Source organism: Hylobates moloch, unplaced genomic scaffold (genome assembly GCF_009828535.3).
Source record: "Hylobates moloch isolate HMO894 unplaced genomic scaffold, HMol_V3 SCAFFOLD_8, whole genome shotgun sequence".
NCBI lineage: Eukaryota > Metazoa > Chordata > Mammalia > Primates > Hylobatidae > Hylobates > Hylobates moloch.
In genome coordinates, this window is record NW_026652283.1 from 121,821,331 (window position 1) to 121,844,807 (window position 23,477).

Here is a 23,477-nt window from a genome sequence, read left to right on the forward strand (position 1 = left end):
ATATCTGAAGTTATATACAAGACATAGATAAATATTAAATTGGGTGCTAAGCTTTAAAAATTATGTAGAATGGCTTTGTAAATGGTGGTGGCAACTATCCTCTCTCAAATTTCTTACGTTTGTACTACTGAATTTATTTAAAAGTTAAAGGAGGGGGGCCATGCAAGAACCTGCAGTCATCTTCGTCTTCTTGAAGACTGAGATGAACAGAGAAAGTGACTCAGCTTGTTTCCAAAGTTTCTGAGGGTGCAAGTCAGGAGCAACCTATGAGCATCAATACTCCTGCTGTGCCAGTGAGCGGCATCGTGGTTACCATTGCGTTTACCTTGTAATCACGCAAACATATATTTATATCTGTTTGTGTCTTTATATATGTGTGATATATTATACCTGACAGCCATCATGGTCACCTTGTAATCACACAAACACATATTTCACCTGAAGCCATAGGCCACCTGGGCCTTCACAATCTCCCAAGAGTCGATACTATTCACAAATAGCGACATCATCAGTAACGCCAGGGCAATACAGACACACATTTGTGACGTTTTGCCATGAACGAGGGGAAAAAAAGGTAGCACAGAGGGCAAAGAGCAATTTAGGGAAAGTTATGTTTTTAAATTCTTTTCATTTCTTTTAAGATAGAAGAGCTGGGATGAAGCTTCAGTGCTAATAGGAAGTATAGGGACAGAAGCAGCAGTTGAAGGTACGGGAGCCTGTAAACTTCAGCACACAGAAGGAAACCTAGTTCTGAAACCAAGACACTAGCCCGGTCCTACCAGAGCCCAAACATCTCCATTTGGAAAGCACGTTAGATACGTAAGATATCCTTTTTGTTTTGTTTTTTGAGACAGAGTCTCACTCTGTCACCCAGGCTGGAGTACAGTGGCGTGATCTCGGCTCACTGCAACCTCCTCCCTCCGAGTTAAAGTGATTCTCCTGCCTCAGCCTCCCGAGTAGCTGGGATTACAGGCGCCTGCTACTATGCCCAGCTAATTCTTCTATTTTTAGTAGAGACGGAGTTTCACCATCTTGGCCAGGCTGGTCTTGAACTGCTGACCTCGTCATCCACCCTCCTCAGCCTCCCAAAGTGCTGGGATTACAGGCATGAGCCACTGCACCCGGCCTAGAGATACTTTTTAATTTAAATTTACAAACAATAAAATTTACTCATCTGTGTGTACGTGTGTACAGTTCTCTGTGTTGTAATACATGCATACATTCTGTAACCATTGCCACTAACATCACGGCACAACTCCAGTTCCCCAAAGATGTGGCAGCTGCTATTGCTCTGCAGAGGCAGACACTACTCCCACCTTAATGCGCGGCAACCACTCATCTGTTCTCCTTCCCTAAGTTTGGCCTTGTCTAGAACAACAAAGAAATGGCCTTATACACTATGTGACCTTCTGAAACCAGCTACTCAACTTGGCATGATGCCCCTGAGAGTCATGCAAGCTGCTGCACCTATCACCATTCCTTTCGATTCCTGAGTGACACACCACTGTATGGACGGTCCAGATGGCTGATCCATTCACCCACTGGAGGGACAGCTGTGCTGTTTCCAGGTCCAGTTGATGAAAAGTAAGGCTGCTACAAATATTTGCGTACAGACTCTGTGTGAACACAAGCTTTCATTTCTCTGAGGCAAGTATCTGGGAGTGGGACTGCTGAGTGGACATTTAGCTTTCTGTGAAACTGCCAAACTGTTTCTCAGTGTGGCTGGACCACTTCCCGCTCGCACCAGCAGCCGTTCCAGCTGCCCTGGCTCCTTACTAGCGTGCGACTGTTATTTTTTCTTTTGGCCATTCTAATGGATATGTAGTGGATCTCACTATATTTCTGAAGTGAGCAATAATAATGCGTATCTTTTTAGATGTTTATTTGCCATCTGTGTGTCCTCAGTAAAATGTCTATTCAAATCTTTTCTTTGCCAATTTTTGTTTGGGCTGTCTGTTTTCTTATTGTTCAGTACTGAGAGTTCTTTATATATTCTAGACATAAATCTTTTGTCAGATACAAGATTTGCAAATGTTTTCTTCTGACCTCTTCATATCTTTCACAGAGTAAAAGCTTTCAATTTTGATGAAATCTAAATTATCAATGTTTTCTGCTATTGATCATGCTTTTGGTGTATCTAAGAACTCTTTGCCTATACCAAGATCATTTTTCTTGTATGTTTACTTATAGTTTTATACCTTTACATTTAGTCTATGATCCATTTGGAGGTAATTTTTAAGGCCCGTGTAAGGTATAGAATGAGGTTCTCCCTTCCCTCCTCCTCTCCTGTACTCTCCTCTCCTTTTCTTTTTTCTTTGACAGGGTGTCTCTCTGTCACCCAGGCTGCAGTGCAGTGGCATGGTATTGGCTCACTGCAACCTCCATCTCACTGGTTCAAGTGATACTTGTGCCTCAGCCTCCTGAGTAGCTGAGATTACAGGCAGGTACCACCACGCCCAGCTAGTTTTTTTTATTTTTGGTAGAGACGGGGTTTCACCATTTTGGCCAGGCTGGTCTCCAATTCCTGACCTCAGGTGATCCACCCAAAATGTTGGGAAGGTTCCTTGCCTTGCTTGTGTATGTCCAACTGCTCCAGCACCACTTGTTGAAAAGACTGAATTTCTCCACTGAATTGCCTTCATGCCTTTGAAAACCCATGGGATGTATTTTTGGGGTCTATTTCTGGATTCTCTGTCTGTTCTGTGTCTACCAATACCACACTGCCTTGAGGACCACAGCTTGAAAGGATGCCCCAGAACCACGTACTGCCAGTCCTCCTCCTTGTTTTCTTTCTAAATTGTTTTGGCTATTCTGGCTCCTTAATATCTCCATAGAAATTTTAGAACCAGTTTGTCTGTATCTTGAAAGATTCTGCTGACGTTCTGAATGGGAATGTGTTAAATCTATAGATCATTTTGGGGAGGAGCGACATGTTCACTGTACTGTGTCTTCCAATCCATGAACACTGTATGACTTTTAATCTATTCAGCTCTTTGATCTTTAAAATCAGCATTTTGTAGTTTTTAGCATACAGAACCTACACTGATTTTATTAGATTTATACTGAGGCTTCAATGGAATTCTTGCATTTGGATGACTTGCTCAACTCACCTGTCAGCTCTAATTGCTGTTTTGTAGATTGCCTGTGACTGTCTACATAGAAAATTGTGTGGTTTATAAATAGAGATAACTTTATTTCTTCCTTTCTAACCTACATGCCTTTTATTATCTTTTCTTGTCTGATTGCCTTGTACCTCATTCATTCACTTATGTGTCTGAGTGCCCCAGGTTCTTCCCTCCAGGCAAGGAGTCTAGACTAAAGATGAGAACTTTATTAAATAATGTGTTTTAATGCCCACCTTTCTCATATCACGTAATCCCAGAAGAGATACAATAACCTAAAATTTCACCCAGTTCTGTTTTTATGGATGATCAGTTGGGGAGTACCGGCAGGACACTGAACAGAGACATGCAGACAACCAGAGAGCAGGTCTCTAACGATGCCGACAGCAAAGGCAGTACATTCTCACGTCTGACCTCTATGGGCTGCTCAAAGTCCCAGAAGAACAAGTTGGGTAAAGAATCCTGTATAGACACATATCTTCAGAAATAATATTTTTTCCTTCAAAACCTGAAGGAAGGGAGAGTAATCAGATTAAGATACAGAGACAATTTGAATTGGAGAGAAAACACAGAACTCATTCATTGATGCTAGAGTTATTAAATAGACAGTAGTCCACCATATCCAAAGGGGGTACAGTCCGTGGCCCCCTGGGGGATGCCTAAAACTGTGAATAGTTCTGAACCCTACATAAATTATGCACAATTTTTTTTCCTTCTTCACAATTTCACAGGTCAAAGAGTCATTTTTTCCACAGATCTTAGCTACGTCAGCATACCATTTTTCTTTCCTTATTAAGTGGACAACGTTCACCTTTTCACTTAAAGAAAGTAACTTGGAGCGCCTCTTTGGCATATCAAAGTTGTCAGCATCAATACTCTTGTGCTTGGGGAACATTATTAGGCCAAATAAGGGTTCCTTGAAGACAAACACTGCAAAACCACAAGATTCTATCTAATAACCAAGATGGCTACTAAGTAAGGGCAAGCAGCACCTACTCCATGGACAGGCTGGAATGAAAGATGATTCATATCCCAGGGAGAATGGAGCCGGATAACCTGAGGTTTCTTCATGCTACTCAGAAAAGAATGCATTTAAAGACTTATAAATTGTTATTTTCTGGGATTTCCCATTTAATATTTTCAGACTATGGTACTTGAAACAACAGAAAACAAAACCCTGGATGAGAGGGGGACTACTATCTTTCATCCAAATAAACATAAAGCAGTACTAGTATATAATCAGCTAAGGTGATCCCCAGTTGCCACCAGTGCAAATCAACAGTGCTTACTTTTGGAATTTCAACATTTTCCACTTCACAACTAGAAGCACTAATCTCTTTAAACTCTGTCACGACACGGAAAAAAGACCACGGCCATTCTTGAAAATACATGTGTAGCTTTTGCATGTTATAATTCTACTGGTTTAAATGAACACAGTATGAGTATGAATAGAATACATTCTTTGGAGAGGAGGAGGAAAGACGGATCCCACAGATGCAAAACGGTAACATATGTAAAAAATGATGCTACTGTCATCAGAAAGCAATGCTTTGGAGCAACCTTAGGTTGAACACCAAAGTAAAAATAGAACCAATAACAGTTCATTTCAGTTTTTATGTATAACGAAAAAATTATGTATTTTTAAAAACTATCTTTAATGTACAGAAATAAGGGCAAATAATGTTACAGATAGATATACATAGGATGAAACCTATCCAAATGAGATGAAAAGAACATGTCTCATCCTAAGTAAATCCATCTGTACAAACAATCACCGAATTATTTTGGCTCTGCAAACCACCACCACCACAGGTCACAGTATTTCTTGGTCGCACATAGAGGAAAGCTCTTTGACTGTGAGAACATGCATTTTGCGTTTCTTTCAGCGTGTTTCTAATCTTGCTTCTCCTTTATCTTAAAAGCTACTCACTTCCTGCTCTCTAACCTCCCCGTCCTCCTGTTGCCCCAGGACTTGGCCCTGGTTGAAGGGTAGCAGCCCAAGGGAGACCAACAGGAGGAAAGACGGGTGTTCCCAGCTCACAGGAAAGTGTGCAGATCCACAAGGGTGCACGCCGGCCTGAGTGCTGATGTCAGCACCTCAGGGTGACCCATTCTATCAAAATGCCTTGTTTTAAAAAATGCAGTTCAGACACGGGGCTTACCCAATCATAAGAGAGAACCCAGCAGCCACGCGCGATTCCCAGCAGCACATTCAGGGTGCGAAGTGGCTTCCCGGAAAGCACGTGAGTCGTGGTCTCACAGACGTCTGGCGCAATTGAAAAGCCTTTCAATTTATCCACAACCTGGATGACGACATTCTGCTTTCTATCAAATCGGGGGAAAAATGAACAAAATGAATAACTATTGCACATCAACATCAAAGCAGTTACACTCAATATTAGTAATAATAAAACTAGAAAGCCAAAATTTTAAACTGATTTTGGTTATGGTACTTATATCTTAACTGACTTATAATCAATGGTTTGAAACCTGGGGAAATACACTTCAGATCTCAATTTTATTTTAATGGCTGAGAAGACAAGCCCACAGGCTGTCAATGGCTTCTCACAGTGGCTGGGCGGGGTAGGGACAGAGCCAGCATCAGAAACCAGGCCCTTGGCTGGGCGCAGTGGCTCACACCTGTAATCCCAGCACTTTGGGAGCCGAGGCGGGTGGATCACAAGGAGTTCAAGATCAGCCTGGCCAACGTGGTGAAACCCCGTCTTACTAAAAACTACAAAAAGTAGCCAGGCGTGGTGGCACGCGCCTGTGGTACCAGCTACTCAGGAGGCTGAGGCAGAAGAATAGCTTGAACCCAGGAGGTGGAGGTTGCAGTGAGCCACGATCATGTCACTGCACTCCTGCCTGGGCGACAGGGCGAGACTCCGTCTGAAAAAAAAGAAAGAAAGAAAGAAAAAAGAAACCAGGCCCCTGACATCAGACCAACACTCTTCCCACTGGGGCAATGATTTGTTTTTCAGGCCTATTTGAACCTATCTGTACATGCTCAGAACCAAGAACCTCACTTATTTTATTTTGAAAATTAATATTTATTGAGTATCAACACATAGTTTTTCTACTAAGAGGCGAAAAAAGACCCTTTTTATTAAATCATCAAATCAAATCTGGGACCTATTTGTCACAAAGCTCATGACCATTACCGCTTCTCTCCTGCCCTGTCATTCCCTTAATACTTAAAATATCCTTTAAAAAATATATTCTTTCCATCCAACTTCCTTACCAAACAACCCTCAGTTCTTTCTTCCCTTTTATAATAAACAACCCTCAGTTCTTTCTTCCCTTTTATAATAACCTTTCTATGCCTTTAGTTATGACATTGGATTTCTCTCTCTCCCAGAAAATTTTAAAAATCGCCAATGAAGGGCTTTCTAAGCCACACTGTGATATACACAACAACACGGTGAAACCCCATCTCTACTAAAAATACAAAAAAATTAGCCGGGCGTGGTGGTGGACACCTGTAGTCCCAGCTACTCGGGAGGCTGAGGCAGGAGAATGGCGTGAACCTCGGAGGTGGAGCTAGCAGTGAGAGGAGACAGAGTCACTGCACTCCAGCCTGGCTGACAGAGGAAGACTCTTATCTCTAAAAAAATAGATAAAGAAATGAACATCTCTCCAAAAATTATATTACAAAAGGGAAGAGGTTATTGTCTATGCTTATACACACTGTCTCTAACACTCTTCCTTCCAAATGATAGTGTTTGGTGTTCCTTAGTTTTATTTTATTGTTTTGAGACAGGGTCTCGCTCTGTTGCCCAGGCTGGAGTGCAGTGGTACAATCATGGCTCACTGCATCCTTGATCTCCTGGGCTCCAGTGATCCTCCTGCCTTATCTTCCCAAGTAGTTGGGACTATAGGCAACTCACCACCAAGTCTGGCTAACTTTTGCATTTTTTTGTAGACAAGAGGTTTTGCTATGTTGCCCAGGCTGGTCTTGAACTCCTAGGCTCAAACAATATGTCCACCTGGGCCCCTCCAAGTGCTGGGATTATAGTCGTGAACCAATGCACCCAGCCCTCTTAGTTTTATCTCTAGTGATCTTAGGTATGTCCATCTCAAGACCTGTTTCTTTATCTGTAAAATGAAAGCGCTGAATTATATCATGCTTTTAAATTCTTAGAGATCCTTAGGGTAGAAAAGATGCGTGAGTCAAGATCTGGGCCTCATCACTACTTCAACCCGAGAATCTGTGCTTGAGTCAAGAAAAATAATTAAACTTGGAAAAAAATAAAGGCAAAAATGATACAAGAAAACAAAAACAAAAAGTAAAAAGCTCTAAACTAGACACTCCCTAGAACTCGATCCTGAGGCTGGCAGCTACTTGCTAGATGTGCCAATAAGTAACAAGTGTCTCTGCAAGGCACAGTTAATCCACATAAAACCAGAATGTCTAGGTCTTGTTCTTAACTATCACAAGAAGTCTATGTGGAGAAAAAAAGAGTAAGACAAAAAGATGGCCTAAATGAAAAGGTTTATTTTTAAATCTTGAATGAGAAAACAAGTAAACTAGTAATTTTTTTTTTTATTTTGGAAAAACACAAAGACTTTAAAAAATATTACACATATATTCAATATTCACTTCTGTACAATATATTTCATGATATATTTACAAAAATTTTGAGTAACCCCCTTTTTCACTATATAATGTATGGTGTTTGATGATCAGTCCTTTTATTTTTAATCCACAGGCAGGAAAAGGATCCCACTACTGAAAACGTTCTAAATGTGCCCTCTCTGCAGCATATTTTTCACTGAAATGTTCCACCAATGTTTTGATGGACGTCTTAAAACCTTAAAACCTATGACTGATATCAAAAACATGGTTTTCCCCTTTAAACAGGAATTCAAAAATCCGTTGCAAAGAATACAGTACTGTATTTTTGTTGGATGTTCTTTGTTTTGTTAAATGTTTAAGGGAGATGATAAGAGCATGCCAACAAGCTATTAACCCTTCCACAAAATGCATACATAGCAACTTTAATACTGTTGTGGAAAGCTTTCTGCTGCAGTATTGCTTTAAGACCTTTAAGGGAAATGTTTTGGTCAATGATGTTCCACTTCTTGAACATTCATGAAGCTATTTGGTATCGAGCAAGCAAACGAACATCAAAACGAGCACACACCTCTTAATGCTGCCTAAACGACCCCAGAGTTTTCAAAGCTAAATCGCCCACATTTGGTACATGTTTAATTTTCAGTCATCTTCTAACTCAGCTATTAATTTTATAAAGTAAAAGTGATACAGGACAGATCGACAAACTGCCTAAAGGCACCCAGAATTAAGAGTATACGAGAGAAAAGGTTAACATTTTACATTGAACAGAAATCAAAACAAGTACTTACTCAGATGGCATGCTTGTCATGACTAATGTTCTTGTTGGCTAGAGATTTCAAACAAGAAGGAACAAAAAACAGTCAAAAACATAAAAAATATTTTTCCCACGGAAATAAACTTTAATAAGTTTTTTGAAAAGTTACATCACTTAAAAATAAACATTTAAGCATATATCAAAGAAAAAAAACTTTATATTCCTGGAAAAAACAGCCCAAGAGATAGAAACTCAGATACTATCCCCAAAGCAATCCAAAATAATCCAAATATGAGGTACAAGAGCAAAAAAAACAATTTCTCCCAGGAATCTATTCTACCAGTTAGCCAGCAGACCTCCAAGTGCGTCAACATCTTTACACACTTCAAAGTGACAAAGGGTAAGAAGGGTGTTTTTCTAGACTCGTCAGCCACTTTTCTCAAGACTTCTAGGCAACCGCATTCTCATTTCAGACACATGCGCGAAATAACGCCTGTGCTTCTGTTGCACCTGTCAAGCGAATCCCCCACACATAGAAGCATGGATAAGAGAACTTATTTGTTCTGTTAACATCTGCTATTAACTGGAATTGAAAAAAAATTTTAAATAAAATGTTTAATTTTTTTTTGCTTATCTAAGATGCACGCCGAGTTGCAAAAAATTTAAATGCTATAGAAATATATAATCAGAAATACAAATTTCCTGTAATTCCACCAGCTAGAAATGACTATTGTTTAACAATTTGGCAGTATATTCAGCCAAATGTTCACTCTATAGGAGTGCGTGTGTATGTGTATGCATGCATATACATATATAAACAAAAATGAATTCACATTATTCATATACTTTTGTAATATGCATCAAATACTTCAAATGTAACCAACTGTGTAGTATAACCAATATGTCTTGAAAAGTCAATGTGAAGTAAATGAGAAGGAACAAAAGGCATTTGAGGGACCCCAGGGTTGATGAACATGACAGACATGAAGCAGTTTCTATACTATATATTTGGGGAAGGACTGCTGGTTTATAGAGATCTTGTCTCTGCTGGGTGAAAGATAACAGAATCTGATTTGCTAGTATTTTTCGTTTGTCTACTTTTCTACTTTGGTTTCAAAAGAATTAAGAATTTCATGCCATCAGGAAGTAGACATCTGAATAAAAGTTTATATTTCTGCTTTTATGTTTGGCCCATGACTGAATTTTTTTTTCTTTTTTTTTTTTTTGAGATGGAGTTTTGCTCTTGTTGCCCAGGCTGGAGCGTAATGGCGCAATCTCGGCTCACCGCAACCTCCATCTCCCAGGTTCAAGCAATTCTCCTACCTCAGCCTCCCAAGTAGCTAGGATCACAGGTGCCCACTACCACACCGAGCTAATTTTTGTATTTTTAGTAGAGACAGGATTCTACCACGTTGGCCAGGCTGGTCTCCAACTCCTGACCTCAGGTGATCCACCCACCTCGGCCTTCCAAAGTGCTGGGATTACAGGTGTGAGCCACCATGCCTGGCCTGAAATTTTAGAATTCAAGCTTACAAATTATCTGTGTCTGTCTGTATGTCTGTATTGTACCGCAGAAATGCCACTGTAGTGAATAGTTACAATTTTATATAGCCTTGGCATCTATTTTGATCATAAGTTTAACCTTCTCATACCAGAAACAGGGCTTAGTTTCCCTCGACAGCTTCCACCTGCCACCCCCAGTCCTCAATGGGGTTGATCCAAGGATCTGCCTTATACACCTCCTCTTTCTGGTGATGACCTCTCTAAGGGACAGTCCATCTGGCCTCCCTGCCGACCCCACACCCCACATGGACTGTGGAGTATGCCACAGTGACCACCTCTCCAATGCTGTGTGATCAAGAAACTCATGGCTGCCTGTTTTAAACTCACCAACCAAAACTCCCTGCAGGAAACCTGCTTGGACAATGCCCTGGCCCCCAATAAAGGTGCTGACCCATGGGTCCCACTCTGTCTTGCTCTATGCCTGACACTTCATTCATTCTTCTGGTGACCTGGGGAAAGAGCACTGCCCACCCGACTCACGGCGCCCTCCCTCTCTAGGATCTGGAAGTAATACATCTTGGAACTTATTTCCGATCATGGTGGTGTGTTGAATTTGCACATTCCATCTGAAGAACCAGGGGCTCTCCCAGGCTACCTGGGTTTTCCCCAGGATGCTGGGGAAGAACACAAGGGCAGGCTCTGAGCACAAGAGCGATGGTCAGGCAGTCACAAACTGGAGAGGGGTCAGAAAAGAGCCACAAGGGCGTCTGCCAGGATAAGCACATCTCCCACGCGAGGAATCCCTGATACCGGTCCAGACAACAAAGCATCAGGCTGTCCACCAGGTAAAAGGAGTGCCCGGGAAGGGCACCCAAGTAAACACGTGCACCCTGCTCCCCAGCATTTGCTGTTAGGGCAGGGTTGTTAGCTGCTGTGGTACTGGAAGCCCAGGGTGGCAGGAGAGCTTTCAAAGCAGCTATTGTCTCTCATCCTGGGATAACCATCATGAGATGGTCTTACCAAATGAGAATATGATAGCTCTTAAGGACGTTCTGTTCTGACTGGCTTAGAAATAAAGAGGCACCTATAAACTGAATGTTCCTAAAATTCCCAGAAATTAAGGAAATTGAACTTCCAATAATACTTTCAACAGCACTAAAAAAAGTATTCCTATGGAAACATAAATGTTTTAAGAATTCAAGTTCACATATTTAGGTAAACTTTTGACAAATGAGACTAGTTGAATATTTGGGGTTTAATAAAAATAGTCATGTTTTCTATGAGTTGTCAGCATTAAGTATTCTTATTCTTATTTTTTAAGATGGGGTCTCTCACTATGTCACCGAGGCTGGTCTCAAATTCCTGGCCTTGGCAATCCTCCCATCTTCGACTCCAAAAAGTTCTAGGATTATAGGCATGAGCCACTGTGCCCAGCCAGACTATACATTCTTATTCTACTTGTGCATGTTCTTACAAAAGCTATACAGATTTACTGATCAAATAAGTGAATGTTACTCCTACTTAAGGTTTAAGACTATGAAAAAATGTAAATTTGTGGTTAACCAAATTGAATCATTAACCTGACAAACCTTTTTTAACAATAATTTTTTAAATTATTTATTTATTTACTTTTGAGAGATGGTCTTGCTCTGTTGCCCTAGCTGGAGTGCAGTGGTGCAATTTTTTTTTGCAGATAGCAAGGTGAACCCATTGCATGTTAACATCTTAGTAGTATTATGAAACTAGTTTTGACCCCACAGACTCCCTGAGTTCAGTCCTAAAGTGTCACTTTGTTCTGACTTTGTGATACAAACGTGTCATAGAAAGCCAGGTACACCAGGGGTTGGAAAAACCACACATAAGAATCAAAATCAGGATTGAAATACATTAATATGGGTGATTTGGCTTGAGAAGAGCAATTGTATGATGGCTACGATGAAGAGTATAATTGTCCCATTTTAGATGAAGACAGAGTACCTGATGAGTTAGATAACCAAATGAGAGAACGTGGAGTTATTGTTGATTACCACGGTTATGATTTCTTCCCTGAACGCTGGTTTCATATAGTTTTTGTACTGAGAACAGATGCCAACATATTGTAGGAAATACTTGAAATGAGGGGTTATAATGAGAAGGAACTAAAAGACAATATTCAGTGTGAGATTTTCCAAGTTCTTTATGAAGAAGCCACGGCATGCTACAAGGAAGAAGTTGTGCATCAGCTGCCCAGCAATAAACCAGAAGAGCTAGAAAATAATGTAGATCAGATCTTCAAATGGATTGAGTAGCGGATCAAAGATCATAACTCTTGACTTATAAGGCTAGCTACTTTACAATCACTCTTGCTGATATCTCTCTGCTGACATCATAGAAATTGTTAAAGTATCAGGAACACTTTATTAAAATCATGTTGCAGGACTAGCAGGCGGATAGTATAAAGGCTTATGCCTATCTTTCTTTTTCTCCATGAGAAAGCTAAACATTTGAAATACAACAAATATAGCATTGTTAAGGATTGAGACAAGCTGGGCGCGGTGGCTCACGCCTGTAATCCCAGCATTTTGGGAGGCCGAGGTGGGCGGATCATGGGTTCAGGAGATCGAGACCATCCTGGCTAACACGGTGAAACCTCGTCTCTACTAAAAATACAAAAAATCAGCCGGGCAAGGTGGTGGGCACCTATAGCCCCGGCTACTTGGGAGGCTGAGGCAGGAGAATGGTGTGAACCTGGAAGATGGAGCTTGCAGGGAGCCAAGATCGCCCTACTGCACTCCAGCCTGGGCGACAGAGACAGACTCCGTCTCAAAAAAAAAAAAAAAAAAAAAAAAAAAGGATCGAGACAAAAAAACTGTCATTTCAATGCTTAAACTGCTAAAGAATTAATAAATCTGAAGAAATACATGGATATCTTTTAAGTTTATTACAGAAAAAATGCAGATGATCTCTTAAAACTAAAGACTAAAGATTTAAAAAAAAAAAGAGAAAAGTTTGCTCAATATTGATGAGCCTGTTTCTTTGGTTTACTGTTTACCACATTCACCTAAAAAAATAAAGGCTAATTCTTTTTTCTGTATAACTGGCTTAGATTCCAAAGATTCTGTGTTATATGAGAATAACCTTCAATGGTTTATATTGACTTTATTTTGCCCTTGAGTATTCAAGAACTCTTGTCTCTTAGGAAAGAGCTAAGGTTCTTTACAGTCAGGTTACCTCTGTGATTACTTTTAAAGTCTTTTACAGTCACTGATTAAATAGGTAGTCAAATATTGTTTCTAAGTTACATGATCCTATTGGAATCAGGTATTCAAAATTTCTTGATAATTTTTGATATTCTGCCTTTCCCAAATCAAATTCTAAACGATGTATTTTGCACTTAAAACTGTCTGAGGCTGGACACAGTGGCTTATCCCTGTAATTCCGGCACTTTGGGAAGCCGAGGCGGGTGGATCACCTGAGGTCAGGAGTTCGAGACCAGCCTGGCCAACGTGGCGAAACCCATCTCTACTAAAAATACAAAAACTAGCCAGGCATGGTGGCAGGCACCTGTAATCCCAGCTACGTGGGAGGCTGGGGCAGGAGAATGGCTTGAAATCCAGGAGGCGGAGGTTGCAGTAAGCTAAGATTGGGCCACTGCACTCCAGCCTGGGTGACAGAGTGAGTCTCTATCTCAAACAAAACAAAACAAAACAAAAAACTGTCTAAGATTCCCCAGACATACCTGGAAAACAACAAGTATTTGTGCCTTTACTTTAATAAAAAATAGATGCTCAAAATAATTAGGAGATGTATTTGATTTGTTACTATTGATAAGTTACATGGGACAAGTTGTCAAATCAAAAAAGATACTTAGCCAGCTCTAGGTTAAATATATGTTATTAATATAGAGGTGTTTATTTCCCCTCCAAACTAACCCTCTTTATGTGATATTCTTGGTCTATTCTAATTATATGCTTGGCATATTCATTGTATATTATGTCTTGGGACTATTTTGTTATAACTGAAGATTTTTTCTGTAAAGATTATGTTGTTCCATTTTTATAAATTAGATGTAACATCCACAGTTCTTTTAAAATAAGGTTAATTATGGTGTTTCTAGATGCTGTATCTAGAACTTTCTTGGGTTGACTCTGTTTTGCATACCATAACTAACTTTACTTATCAGTTGCCAATACTCTTGTAATGAACTCTCAATAAATTTAGTTTTGAAAATTATCAGTAATAACGATAACCAAAGCCATTTAAAATCTTCTGTCACCTACAGATTTCTGTTTTTCTCTGACACTTCCCTGATCAGCATCTGCAATCAGCTATAGGCCAGAGTGACTTACCTTTGACCAAGAGGGGGCTGTGTTAGAGCCCCGTGGAGAAGAACTATGCTGGGTACTTTTGGGTACAGGCTTCTTAGAGCATTGTCTAAATAATGCTGAGACCCCACCAGGGGAAGAGCATTTCAATAACCCTCATTGAGAAGCAGATGGATTCATGAGGCTGCTAACCCAAGACCAAGTGGAACAAAAATTAATGACTAGGCCCAGATGAACTACTGAAGGAGGACTGTGGCTTTTGTTTACAGTATTGTTGCTATTTTAACGCTCTATATTCTGGACACATAAGGAACCCTTTCTCTTCTCCCTCTGTCTGTATCTCATAACAATTCAGTCGACTGTGCTTTTATAAACAGAAAGGAATCATTTGGAAATGGTATCTTATTATCCCTGCCTGATCCCTCCAGAATTGTGAAACTGTAATTGAGTATCCCTTTTTTCAGGGCAATATAATTATTTGCATAGATTAAAAAACAACCCATCTTCCTAGTTACCAGGACATAACTGAAAACAGTGGCTATGCAACCAGGGCCTTTGCTGGAATGTCATATTTGAGACTGATATTCATGCAACCAGGGCCTTTGCTGGAATGTCATATTTGAGACTGATATTCACTTACTCAGAAATAACCAGCCACCTAAGTCCTCAGGTTGATTTTATGGCACCAATGCTTACAAAGCCCTCTTGGGGAAACAAGCCTGGTACTTTGCTTACGGTGTTCTCAGCCTTACAGGTGAGCAAGGAAGGTCACTTGGTGGTAGGTCCAAGATCCACTGAGTATGTTGGGCACCCCCCAAAAAAGGCATTCCCCCAAATTTATAGGCACTGCAGCTGAAATCTGAAAAAAAAGACCTGCAATACTTAAACCGTAGCAGCCTCCATTGTAAGGAGATTTACAGAAAGAATAAGATGATTCCTTTTGGAATGCTATGAGCAAAGAAGGACTTTCCTAATTGCTAATTGGATGGTAGAAAAGATACCACTTAGTTTATACACATCTTATAGCAGCAACACTACTTTTCTCCTTCAGTTTGAGACAACACTCCTCCAGTTTAACAATCTTCTTTACATTTTCTACTAAAGCTTATAATGGTAGAATAATAAAGCAACCACAAAGTGAAGTACAGCCTCTGATTCCTGTGGCATGGCCACTGGCAGGGCATGGTTTGGAGGCCCAGAAGTTTACGTGTATTCATGAGTTACTCATGGGTTTACTTGTATTCATGAAACATGAGAGGCAGCAAAAGCATAAAGCATATATCTTAACATTTTAATTAAAAGTACGAGGATACCAGAGACTCGCATGATGGCTCACATCTGTAATCCCAGCACTTTGGGAAGCCAAGGCAGGCGAATCACTTCGGGTCAGGAGTTCGAGACTAGCCTGGCCAACACGGTGAAACCCTCCTAAAAATACAAAAATTAGCTGGGTGTGGTGGCAGGCAACCTGTAATCCCAGCTACTCGGGAGGCTGAGGTAGGAGAATCGGTTGAACCCGGGAGGCGGAAGTTGAAGTGAGCGGAGATCGCGCCACTGCACCCCAGCCTGGGTGACAGAGCAAGACTTTGTCTTAAAAAAAAAAAAAACAAAAACAAAAAAAAAAAACCCAAAGTATGAGGATCTCAGAAATGAAAAAACAACTACAAACTCTATTATACGGACAGCTCCAGGAAGCTCAGACCTTTATCTTATTATTAGCAATATATTAATATATTACTCTTCCATTCGTCTGGACACGTCTCACAAATTTAAGTATAACAAGGTATCTACTACAGAATGCCTACTACAAAGAAGAAAAACAACCCTTTTCTGTTTTTAACATTGTTATTCAATGAGAAAAAAACATGCAGGATTCTTTTCCTTAATAGGAAAAGGACACAGGCGCATCCAAAGGCAATCAGAGCAAACATGAAAAAGGTGGTTACATGAAATAATCCACTGACCAGTGAGAAACAATAACAAACATGAAACACTGTATCTACACAAAAGAATCTTCTGAAAGTTCTAAAGGAGCACCGATGAGGGATCAGGGAGAGAGAGAGAAAAAGAGTATTGAATGGATGATTATTTGGGAAATAGTCGAGCTATTTGTTTTAGTAAGACCAAAGATAGGTCAAGTTAAACAGATATACTCATTTTATTAGTAATAAATAGAAACATTTTAAAAATGAAACATTCTTTGAAATCTTTTGGGTTTACGTATCAGTTCTTTGGTAAACAGTGAAATTAATTTTCCTTAAGAATAAGTAAAATAAGGAGATAACCCACATATTCACAAAGATTATTAACCTTGTTCATGACCAATATAAGCCCATCTAAATATATACGGTACTATCAGAATCATACATTTATATAAGTTTTGGCTATAGAGGAAGTTTTTAAAAATAAAATCCAACATGACAAAAGATAAATTCTGGAAAAATGTCTTCAAATCCCATCCTGAGGATATTACATGACCTAGATCCCTGGCAGCTACATCATGTAAAGCACTTTCAGAAAGACTCAGTTTGTGGACCCAAGGGACCCCAGATCTTTAAACAAGTAGCTTATTAAATACAGTAATAAGTTATAACATTAAATATAATAATGTTGATATTCCTCCATTTTTAATTTTATACATTCTATGATCTAAAGATGGGTTCAACGTAGAAAATTGAGACTAAAATCTTTTTCTTTTTTATGATTGAGACAGGGCCTCACTCTAGCCCAGGCTGGAGTGCAGTGGTACAATCACGGCTCAGAGCAGCCTCGAATTCCTGTTCTCAGGCCTCCCTAGTAGCTGGGACCACAGGTGGCCACCATCATGTCCAACTAATATTTTTAAAAAATTATTTTTAGTAGAGATGAGGCCTCACTCCTTTGCCCAAGCTGGTCTTGAACTCCTGGCCTCAAGCGATCCTCCTGCCTCAGCCTCCCAAATTGCTGGGATTACAAGCATGAGCCACTGTGCTCAGCCTTTAGCTTTCTTATAGTTACAGTTTCATAATTTCATTGTCCTTCCTTATATAATTTTTTCCTTATGTGGACTGTCTTTTATGCAAATTCATAGACTTTTAATATTCAGGTTGCTTTGTTTTTCTAAAAACTATGATATCTTTTCCAGACACTCTCAAATAATACAATAATAGTGATCCATACAGCATCAGTATCAGTTTTCAATACTTACTATCTTGGATAAATATTTTTTCTAATTTTCATAGCAAAAAAAACCAAAAAACAGAAAAATGTACACCCAAGTAGTTCATTAGTCGCTAACGTGTTCAAACAATACATCTGCACCACCTCATTTGAAAAGATGTTTCATCTAGCAAACTCGGTATCTAACACTAAAGCTCCCACGGGGTCTACACATGCACCCAGCCCCTTGCTCCTTGCGGAAGTCGCTGGGGACGCCCAACGTTAGATCTTATTTTCATATCATCCTTTCTCCTCTCCAAGAAGAGGGGCTGGCCAGGGAGAGTAAGAATAAGCCTGGGGTCTGGGTGTGTGGGAGAAGGCTGCAGGCCATGCTTGCAGGACAGGGCAGGTGGGAGGACAGCATAGGGGGCACGCACAGGTGACACCCGGGAACATCCAAGCATCCCCCTTCCCCAAACAAAGGACCATAGGGAATTCCAGCCTACCCACAATAAGGGGCAGTGGCAGGAGGAGAGAAGCCACAGAGCCCAAGACTGTGAGGTGCAGGCAGGGTGCACTCTTATCTGCAGAGGAAAGACCGCCTCTGAGCTCTGGATCCTTGGTGGTGAACTCAAAAAGCAATGTGCTCAAATTGCTTAAGCTAAGGTGTAGGGCAGAAACTCCTTATACTACCCACTCTAAGTATAACCCCAAACTCACCAAAGCATATGGGCTGAACTTGGGGAAGAATATGCAAATTCATGGATTTCCTGGCTAGTGCTACTATTTTGAGAAACACATACACACCTCTAACTTCCAACTCCACAAGGATTACTCCATGGGCCAGGCATGGTGGTTCACGCCTGTAATCCCAGCACTTTGGCAGACCCAGGTGAGTGGATGGTTTGAGGCCAAGAGTTCAAGATCAGCCTGGGCAACACAGCCAAATCCCATCTCTAAAACTAACCAAAAAAATTAGCTGAGAATGGTGGCACCTGCCTGGAGTTTCAGCTACTCATGAGGCCAAGGCTGGAGGGGTCACTTGAGCCAGGATATCAAGGCAGCAGTGAGCTATGATCTCGCCACAGCACTCCAGCCTGGGCAACAGAGCAAGACTCTGTCTCTAAACAAAACGAAAAAAAAGAATTATACCACAATTTCAACCCTGTAAACTGTTTGATTCCTACTTTCCTATCCATGGTCCCTCATTTTTGTTAAAACTTCACCTGGGCCGGGCGTGGTGGCTCACGCTTGTAATCCCAGCACTTTGGGAGGCTGAGGCGGGCGGATCATGAGGTCAGGAGATCGAGACCACAGTGAAACCCCATCTCTACTAAAAATACAAAAAAAAAAAAAAATTAGCCAGGCGTGGTGGTGGGCACCTGTAGTCCCAGCTACTCAGAGAGGCTGAGGCAGGAGAATGGCGTGAACCCGAGAGGCAGAGCTTGCAGTGAGCCAAGATCGCGCCACTGCACTCCAGCCTGGGTGACAGAGCAAGACTCCGTCTCAAAAAAAAAAAAAAAAAAAAAAAAAAAAAATTCACCTGGGGAAGAAAAGTGACAGAAAAATACCAAAAACAAAAAAAGGACAAAAGACACAACCTATAAATTCTGGGACAAGATTTTAGTACTGCTTTTAATGAGGAGAACTAGATTGCAAATAAATAGCAAATATACTTTAAAATGAAAAGAAGATATTTCTGCAGAAAAATAAAACAACACAACTTCAAAAAAAAAGTTTTCAAAATTGAAAATCACTGATAAGGGAGACCAGAATAAGAAGTGCTTCATACCAAGCTGCTCCAGTTTCACAGTCACCGAATATTACAATCTTTTCCTATACAGACTCACTATTGATATATAAACTAAGTCTTAAGTCATAACCAAAAGTCACAAAAGGACATGCCAAAAACCTATTTTAAATGCCTCATAATTTTTTTAGCAAACTCTACTATAACACCTCATTAATTCTGAATTGCAGTTTTTGTCATTCTATTTAACCCCTTCTGAATAATCATGTTTTTATTCCCCTTTTTTAAAAACAAATCAAAACTACCCTGGATTAATATCAAATAATTTATATTCCTAAATATTATTTGGAAGGCAATAACTTTTTTAAAAAGTGTGAAGAGTTAAAGACGTAAGGAAAGGCAAAAAAATAAATATAATTGAGGGCCAGGCGCGGTGGCTCAAGCCTGTAATCCCAGCACTTTGGGAGGCCAAGGTGGGTTGATCACTTGAGTCACGAGTTTGAGACCAACCTGGCCAACGTGGTGAAACCCTGTCTGTACCGAAAGTACAAAAATCAGGCCGGGCGCGGTGGCTTACGCCTGTAATCCCAACACTTTGAGAGGCCGAGGTGAGAGAATCACGAGGTCACGAGATCAGACCATCCTGGCCAACACAGCGAAACCCCGTCTCTACTAAAACACAAAAAAAGGGCTGGGTGCGGTGGCTCACGCCTGTAATCCCAGCACTTTGGGAGACCGAGGCGGGCGGATCATGAGGTCAGGAGATTGAGACCATCCTGGTTAATACAGTGAAACCTCGTTGCTACTAAAAATACAAAAACTTAGCCAGGTGTGGTGGCACGGGCCTGTAGTCCCAGCTACCCAGGAGGTTGAGGCAGGAGAATCGCTTGAACCCAGGAGGCAGAGGTTGCAGTGAGCCGAGATGGCACCACTGCATTCCAGCCTGAGCAACAGAGCGAGACTCCAAGACTCTGTCTCAGAAAAAAAAAAAAAAATACAAAAATTAGCCAGGCGTAGTGGCGCGGGCCTGTAGTCCCAGCTATTCGGGAGGCTGAGGCACAAGAATCAATTGAACTGGGGAGGCAGAGGTTGCAGTGAGCTGAAATAGCGCCACTGCACTCCAGCCTGGGCGACACAGCGAGGCTCTGTATCGGATGAATGGATGGATGGATGGATGGATGGACAGATAGACAGATTAAATTGGGGAGGAAATAATTGTTCCTCAACAGAACAGACATAAAACTTTCCTGGGAAAACCACTCACATTTAAAGTAAATTCTGGCCTTCAGGACAAATACCTAGAGGTGTGCATTTCTGTGTGTCCACCTTACCCCGTGTCTGAGGAGCATAACAAATGAAGCCACTTGCTCCTTGTTAACATGAGTCTCTGATGTCAGTGGAAATAAGCCGTAAGGTATGCAGGCCTCCCCCGCCCTCCGCCCTTCCTTTCTTTGGTTCACTCTCTTGGCTTCCTCCTCCGCTGTCGCAGTTCCAGGAGATGCGTCCAGCCACAACAAAGCTCTGAGGACCCGGGGAGCATTTCTTCCCAGGGCTATCACAAGTGAGCGAACACTTTCCAGAAACCTCCCAGGAAGACTTCCCTTCACATCTTGTTGGACAGAAGTGAGTCACAGTCTCAAAGTAGTTACTGGTAAGAGGAAGAGAATGCCGGTGATGTGCTGAGACCAGGCGTCCGAGGACGGGGTGGACATGGGATGGTGGGAGCAGCGCGGTGGCAGGGTCACTTGGCGTGAACAGCTCCGCGGGAAGTGGCCGCTGCCTACCGGAGAGGGACTCATACCAGAGAGGCGCACTGCAGAGCACCTTTTACTTATCTACAGTCCCTTTACTCCCTTTTAAAATAAAAATAAGGATTCAAGTTTGCTACTTCAGCAAGCTATTATTTTGAGTTTCTGAATATCTCAAACAGATTAATTGGATATTTCTAGACCAATTTAGCACAGTTTACTATCATTAAGCTGACTCCCCCAAAATGGTGCATGTAGTAAGCTAGACCTTAGAAGCTAGCAGCTGTAACTACTTAAATTGGGCCTGCACATCTCTCCTTTGCTCAGTGCATAGAATGCCTACCCGCAGAACTTTTTTTTTTCTGAGATGGAATCTCGCTCTGTCGCCCAGGCTGGAGTGCAGTGGCACGATCTTGGCTCACTGCAACCTCCACCTCCTGGGTTCAAGTGATTCTCCTGCCTCAGCCTCCCGAGTAGCTGGGAGTACAGGTGTGCACCACCACACCCAGCTAATTTTTTGTATGTTTAGTAGAGACAGGGTTTTGCCATGTTGGCCAGGCTGGTCTCAAACTCCTGACCTCAGGTGTTCCACCTGCCTTGGCCTCCCAAAATGCTGGGATTATAGGCGTGAGCCACCACACCTGGCCAAAGCAGCAGATCTTAAATAGACTTCTTTGGCTAGCTCCTCTCTCAGCACCTGTGGGTCTCCCAGTGGGAAATGTCCTCCATCTGTGGCCTCTACCTTTACATGGCCAAAGACGACCACTGAGGCACAGGAGATCCACCCTGGCTGGTCCTCATTTCTACCACATCCAGTCCAAAACACATTTGACATTTTCTGAACCACACATTTATAACGCATGCAAAATCAGTTATTGAACAAAGAAAACACATTTTTAAAAGGATGGAGTTCTTTGAAGATCCTATTTAATGTTTTCTGTAGAAATATTTTCTCTCACACATAACAAGAAAAAAACAACGTGCTAATAGGGGCTGAAAGCAATTGTTAGGCTATCAAGAGGCAGCTGTTTTTTAAATGGCTTCATCAAGCAACATCTGCTGATGGACCCCACACCTGTTACAACGAGCACATCCCCGTCACTGCCAGCTCTGGGTACACTCTGCCAAAAGTGATTTATCAAAGCAATTACAGATCACCGAAACAGCTGTGTTGGAAACCAAGGGCACCTTCGATCTTACAGAGCTCACCGGCCGGCGGCTCGGCACTAAAGGCCCTATCTTTCTGCGTACAGGGGGTCTGAACAATGGAAATGATTTACATGGATATTTACAAAGGGTGTCATCCTCGAGGAAGTGTGGCAATTCCCCTAAACGTGTGATAACAACATACCCGTGCTGCATTTTCTAGAAAAAATAAATAAATATCACCTGTCCTTTGGATGAGTCACTGCTCTTTCAACTTGAAAGTTAAATTTAAAATCAAAGCTACAAGAGTATATGCTTCCAGCCGAGTGCACCGTCTAATGGAAAACAGCCAAAGGCCTGGCATTACTGCAAACTGTAAAACTGCATTCATAAAATATTAGTGTCTCCATTAGAGCAGTGAAGTACTCATTCCAGAACCTTTTACTTCAAGGACAGGAAACGGCAGGAAAAGACTGCATTTTACATGAAAAGTGGCTCAAGTATTCTATTTTCTCTGCTCAGCAAGGCATCCCTGTCCCTGCAGCTCTATTTCCTCCTGCCCCTAGCTGGCCTGGCCACACTGTATCTGGGCTAGGCCTTTCCCACCCTCTGGGCATCTAGTACTCTTTTTATTCCCACCACTGGGACCCTTTTATCTTCTTTCCACTGCAAGGCTCCTTCTCTGGGGAAGCCAGACCCAAATGAGCTGTAATTCCCAATCTACTGCCTCCACAATAAAGACAGGATTGGAGCTCTCTGAAATATCCTTTCTTTTCAGCATCTCCATATGACTGAGAAATAGAAAACTCAGTCTAAAAAGAGGTCACAATGCTCAATAATGACAGCTGTGAGTACCCTGTCACAACTCCCAAAGATCTCACATTCTTTCAGGAAGGTTCTAATACTGGAAATGAGGAAAGCATCTCTCGAAAACTGAGGAAGCAGATCCCCCAGGCAGGCATTTTTGACCGCAGAACTCAGTCTTCTGCCTCCTGGGTGAGATGACAGACCACAATTTCATGCTAATGGCCCACATCTCACCCCCAAAACAGACCACAATTTAATGCTAATGGCCCACATCTCACCCCCAAAACAAACAGACCACAATTTCATGCTAATGGCCTACATCTCACCCCCAAAACAAAGGTTCTCAATGAGAGGATGACCGTCAGCTCAGAAGCACTGGAGCAGCTTTCAGAAAAGGCTATACTCCTATCCTCACCCCATGCCCAAGACTCTATTTTGGCCCTGGCATGCCTGTGGTCAGTAAGTCCAACAAGAGACACGGTGTGGACTGTCCCGGAATTTTGAGGGTCATTTTCATTAAAGACACATGGTGGTCTCTGGGAGTGGGAAAAGAGGAGGCAGGTGAGAGAGACCTACTCTACTTCAAGTTATAGCTGCAAAACAAAGCACAGTCAATATGCAGACATGAC

The 23,477-nt window shown here is 41.5% G+C and overlaps 1 protein-coding gene and 1 pseudogene across 7 annotated transcripts in view; one reads left to right on the top strand and one right to left on the bottom strand.

The window, feature by feature from the left end:
- Positions 1–23,477, bottom strand: part of MCPH1 (microcephalin 1) — a 238,303-nt gene that overhangs the window by 157,305 nt on the left and 57,521 nt on the right. For 6 of the 7 annotated variants that reach the window (XR_009214583.1, XM_058442965.1, XM_032162515.2 and 3 more), the window contains 2 exons: positions 8,487–8,524; positions 5,285–5,447 (listed from right to left, as the gene is read on the bottom strand). The exons of the other annotated variant lie outside the window; for it this stretch is intronic. Coding sequence is in view for 5 of the 6 variants with exons in the window: in XM_058442965.1 (XP_058298948.1) it covers positions 5,285–5,447; positions 8,487–8,524 (201 nt within the window). In the remaining variant the exon portion in view is untranslated. The remainder of the gene's footprint in view (positions 1–5,284; positions 5,448–8,486; positions 8,525–23,477) is intronic. 7 annotated transcript variants of the gene reach the window in all.
- LOC116473844 (adenylate kinase isoenzyme 6-like) lies at positions 11,714–12,750 on the top strand (annotated as a pseudogene).